Source organism: Teleopsis dalmanni, chromosome 1, assembly GCF_002237135.1.
Source record: "Teleopsis dalmanni isolate 2A chromosome 1, ASM223713v2, whole genome shotgun sequence".
NCBI lineage: Eukaryota > Metazoa > Arthropoda > Insecta > Diptera > Diopsidae > Teleopsis > Teleopsis dalmanni.
In genome coordinates, this window is record NC_051846.1 from 109,487,907 (window position 1) to 109,492,967 (window position 5,061).

At 33.3% G+C, this 5,061-nt stretch overlaps 1 protein-coding gene across 1 annotated transcript; it reads right to left on the reverse strand.

Annotated features, from left to right (window-relative positions):
- Positions 1-3,528: 3,528 nt before the first annotated feature.
- LOC119665510 lies at positions 3,529-4,623 on the reverse strand. The gene has a single exon (XM_038074732.1). The coding sequence runs from the start codon at positions 4,621-4,623 to the stop codon at positions 3,529-3,531; it is 1,095 nt and encodes a 364-aa protein (XP_037930660.1).
- Positions 4,624-5,061: the final 438 nt, after the last annotated feature.

The following is a 5,061-nucleotide window of genomic DNA, read 5'->3' on the forward strand; positions in this document are numbered from 1 at the left end:
TTGATTAACTATGTGGTGGATGGAATTCCAGACGCTCAAATACGAGTATATGCAAAAATGCACCGTTTTAAATGTAAAGCCGAATTACTCGAAGCACTAGCAGGTGTAGAATTGACCAATTGACCTGCAAAATAATTTCGTCATCATTTAATAAAATAATAAGATTTTATATAAAGACTAGATAACCCGACAAACGTTGTTTTGCCTTATAAATTATTTCTAGTTTCTAGATAAATTCTAGTGTAGACAAAAAGTAAGTCTGTGGTATATGCATGAAATAGGCATGGAGCGCTATGAACGAAAAGGAAAATAAAAATAACAAACGCCAAACAATATTATTTTTAAGTTATTATAGTTTATTTATTAAACTATTAATTTAAAATCAATAGATTTGTATGATACCAAGTTCCCTGGCAACAACTGTTGTATCTTCAAATTTAAATTGTCTTGGATTGACTGTAAATAATAATAATGATAATGGGTCAGCACTCAGTGTGTCTTGGATTAACTGTAAATAAGCGTTCGATTTAAATAAATTGAGACATGCATCAACTGGTGAAACTTGCTTGAGGGGCATCCATTTTATTGTTTGAGCCCATGTGAAATAGCGTGGTACTTGTGAATAGAGCATTGTTCTTGCAAAGGCACCAAAATCATCCGTACTATTACACAATTCAAAAAATGCAGTGAGTGTAGATTTAGGTGGATTTGGACCACGATCAATCACTATCTCGTTCGTGAAAAATACACGCTGACCGTTTTCAAGATGGACGGCTAACTGAACAGCTGCTGGATTCCGTTCATGAATTAGAAAACCGAAGACACGCCAAGCAGCTTCATTGGAGCTGATGTACCGACCAATTTGGTAGAGCGTAATTTCACCGTTTTTGTTCATTGGAGGAGCATTTACATATGTATTTTCTACTCTAAACACAGCCATATCACTGCCTTTATGGACATACTTATATATTTGATGCTCTTCACAGAACTGCAAAACTCAACATTAATATGAGCATTGTATGTCTTGCTTAGCAGAGGCGAATACGGCACCACCCGCCATTGTCCCCCATTATCGGGATTTCTTCGACGATATATTGGATATCCGTCGGTATTTGTTACAGTATCATTAGTGAAATCTTTAAAAAAATTTTTAGTACATTTTCCATCTACCATGCAAGGCGAAGACGAAGACGAAGACGAAGAAACGAAGTGGATGTAAATTTATATCAAAAAAATAAAAAATTTTTTGTTAAAGCAATAAGGATATTTTTGCTGGGTAGGGACTCCCTAATCACTTTAGTGGTATGAAAAATAGATAGTAGCCGATTCTCAGACCTACTGAATACGCAAATAAAATTTGGTAAAAATCGGTAAAGCCGTTTCGGAGGAGTTCGGTAACTAACATTGTGACATGGAAATTTTATATATAAGACCGCAAACAGACATCGTTTGGCCTTGTGACTTATTGATGATCTTTGCAAATGCCAATCTAATGGAAAATTGAACACATTTGAATTAAATTGAATTAAATTAAAATAAAACTTTTTCGTTTCGGAACTTGCCATTCAAAATGGTGGCTTCGATAATGTTTTTCATCAATTTTTTAATTACCAATCGCGTACTATTGCATATAATAAAATAATCGGTGATCCAACTTTCAGTCGTAAAATGTGTGGTGGCATGCCTGGCAAATCCAGTGAGTTTAAAAACTCTGCTGGATAGTTTACAACTTCGTTGGTATCACAAACTGTATTGATCGATTTGTATGATATTAAGTCGCCCGGCAATGTCTGTTTTATCTTGAAATTTAATTCATCAACGTCCATGTTTTTTTGCTGCTAATGGCTCTTTCTGCCAGCCACCCATGATTTATGTATTGTATGTGTACATCTGGAAATACGCGGTCAATGAGAGCATTTTGGGAATCAACGATAGTGCAGAAATTAGATGGCAGTTTTATGAATTCAGTATTTTCATAGACAACAACTTTTCATATCATAGCAAGTTTTCTTTTTCAAAAATATGAAAAAATTTATGTCAAAAAAATAAAAAAATTTTTGTTAAAGCAATAAAGATATTTTTGCTGGATAGGGACACCCTAATCACTATAGCAGTATGAAAAATAGATAGTAGCCGATTCCCAGACCTACTGAATACGCATATAAAATTTGGTAAAAATCGGTAAAGCCGTTTCGGAGGAGTACGGTAACTAACATTTTGACAATCTTAATTTTATATATAAGATAAAATGTCACTTCATGAAATTTTCGAAAAGTGTTACTTGCATTCAGTGCGACCTAACGAACCAAATGTTCGTAGTGAGATGAGGCTATTATTAGATGATCCTAAACCATTTGGTTGCCCCCCACGTAGATTGTCCTATGCAGAAAAAATAGAATTGCAAAAAACAATAGACGACTACTTGGCGAAAGGGTATATACGCCCAAGTGAATCAGAATTTTTCTCCCCAATTGTACTTGTGCGGAAAAAGTCTGGTGAAATCCGAATGTGCGTAGATTACAGACATCTAAATAAAATAACTTTAAAACTTAATTACCCAATTCCTTTAATTGACGATTTGTTAGACAGGCTAGCAAATAAAAAATTACAAATTTACAAATTTAGATGTGAAGAATGGGTTTTTTCATGTTTATATGAACGAATAGTTAATTAAGTATACGTTGTTTATAAAAATAAGAAAAAAAAAACAGTATTTCTTTTCTGATAAAATAGCCGAAAATTAATCGCTAGTTGAATTTTTGCATATGTATTTAAACTTTTGTCCGCATCATTTTTATCGTTTTTGTAAAATTAACCTTTATGTCTGCAATTAAGTAAATATTTTTTGTTTCTATTTTTTAATAATTTATGAAATAAAATAATACTGCATAGTTACTGTTGAGAATGCTTTTATTCTCAAGTTTCTATCAATTTGTATTTGTATACCGGAATTCCACCAAGCACATGTGACTTGTTGGACGGTATATTTGTATACTTTTTATATTCTTGAAGATACCACCGAGCACATAAACCCGTTGGTAATTTTATGAAAAGAAGATAAGTTCTATTCAAATTTGTATCATCGAATACGCTTTATTAAAAGAATTGATTTGTTTATATACATTTTTTCTTATAATAATTACTTACTAAAACTTATTACGTACAATAATTTACTGACCCAATTAATATCAAGCAAAAAATATTACTTATAATGACACATAAAATATTCAGCAAAACAATAAATAATTAATAGCAAGCAAATTACATAAAATATTTACCAAAACAATGAGTAATTAATAGCAAGCAAATCACATAACATATTTACCAAAACAATGAACAATAAATTATTTAAAATGTGTTCTTGCCCTAGTTATAAAATAAACACTAATCAGCAAAAATATAACCTATTAATATTTTACGATTACGTTAAATGCATTTTATCATGGGTCAGCAAAAGACAAAATAAATGTAATACTTAACATATCCTCCCCCGCGTTGAATTTTAATTCAACTAGAGTGATGTCATCTTTATGTTGTTGTGATATCAAATGTTGACCTTGATCTTGGAAGCGGCTGAGGTGTCTGAACATTCGGTTGACCTGGCGTCTGATTGTTTCGTATTAGTTTAGTTATTTTTAAGATGATGATTCCAATAATCAAAAACAAGGCTGCGTACCCCACTGACAAGCTATGCTTTTCAGTTTGCTGTACCTTTGATGATAGTTCAGGTAATGTATCCTTCGTTAGTTGTTTTTGCAGAATTGTTAGTTCTCTTAATTGTGGAAGATATTCAATTTCAGAATTGTTTATCCGCTTAGATGGCTTAATTTCAGGTGTTGAAATTCCTATGCTCGTATATGCTGATTTGAGCAGACTTGTTATGACTTGGTGTCCTTGAATAAGAACCGTGTTGTCTCTGATGACACAATTTGATGCAATTTTTACCATGCCGGTACTATTCAGTATCACTGGAAATGCATTCGAACCGCATACTGCATTGAGTTGCATCGGATATTTGGTAGCGTATATCCAGTGATTTTTGTGTTTCAGCTGAGTCCAAATGGTAGTTTCCTTTAATTCAACTATTTTGCATTCGTCACCTGTTCCATTATTGTACAAATTGATTTCACACTTGCACACATTTGCTCCACGACGATAAATAGATTGAACATTTGAGCAAAGGTATGAGTCCTCTTCAGTTGTAATACACGATTGCAGTGCTAATTTTGTTATGGGGAAGTATTCATCCTTGTGAGAATTGATAGCCAGATATTCTGTTGATGGCTTTATTGACGTTAATACCTTGGTCGCGCTAGAGATCACAGGTACTACATGAAATATTTCAAAGGTTTTTCGTTCAACGAGTGGTATCATAATATTGAATATTACATGGTCACTTGATACCTGCCCAGTTACTTGCATCAGCTTATAAAGAGTTAATATATCATCTTGTTCTACTGGAAATTGTAAATGAGACGGTAAATGTGCTCGGATTTTTTCTCCTTCCGTTATTAACTGTTGCGGCGTAATTAGAAGCGGGTTAATTTTTTCGTGATGACTATCAATGAGAACATCCATGATTGTGGATTGCGTACGTTGCAAATTTATCGTGGCGATTGTCATTTGGATGCTCAGCATGTTAATAATATTGCCATATAATTGGTCATGTTCGTCCTTAACTAACCTTTTGGAGATCGCGTTTAATTGAGTCTCTATACCCTGGAAATTATTTTTGAGACTTATCTGGTTTTTTTTATAACGTTAATTGTGGAGTCAATTATTGATATTTGATTTTTGAGCAGATGTTTGAGTTTGTCATCATGATCTTCTAGGGTTTTGATCGTCTTCGACATGTCACTTGCATAATTGGAATCGAGTACTCCAAACAGGGAACTTGCTATATTCCCAACTAAATCGATTGCCCCTCTCTTATTTCGGGCGCTTGACATAAATTCAAATGCTGTTCTCAATTCACTTTCTGCTTGCTGGAAATGATGAACCACAAACTTGCATGTTGAATTTAAGTTGCTTTGATCACATAGCTTCAAAAGATTCAACGTT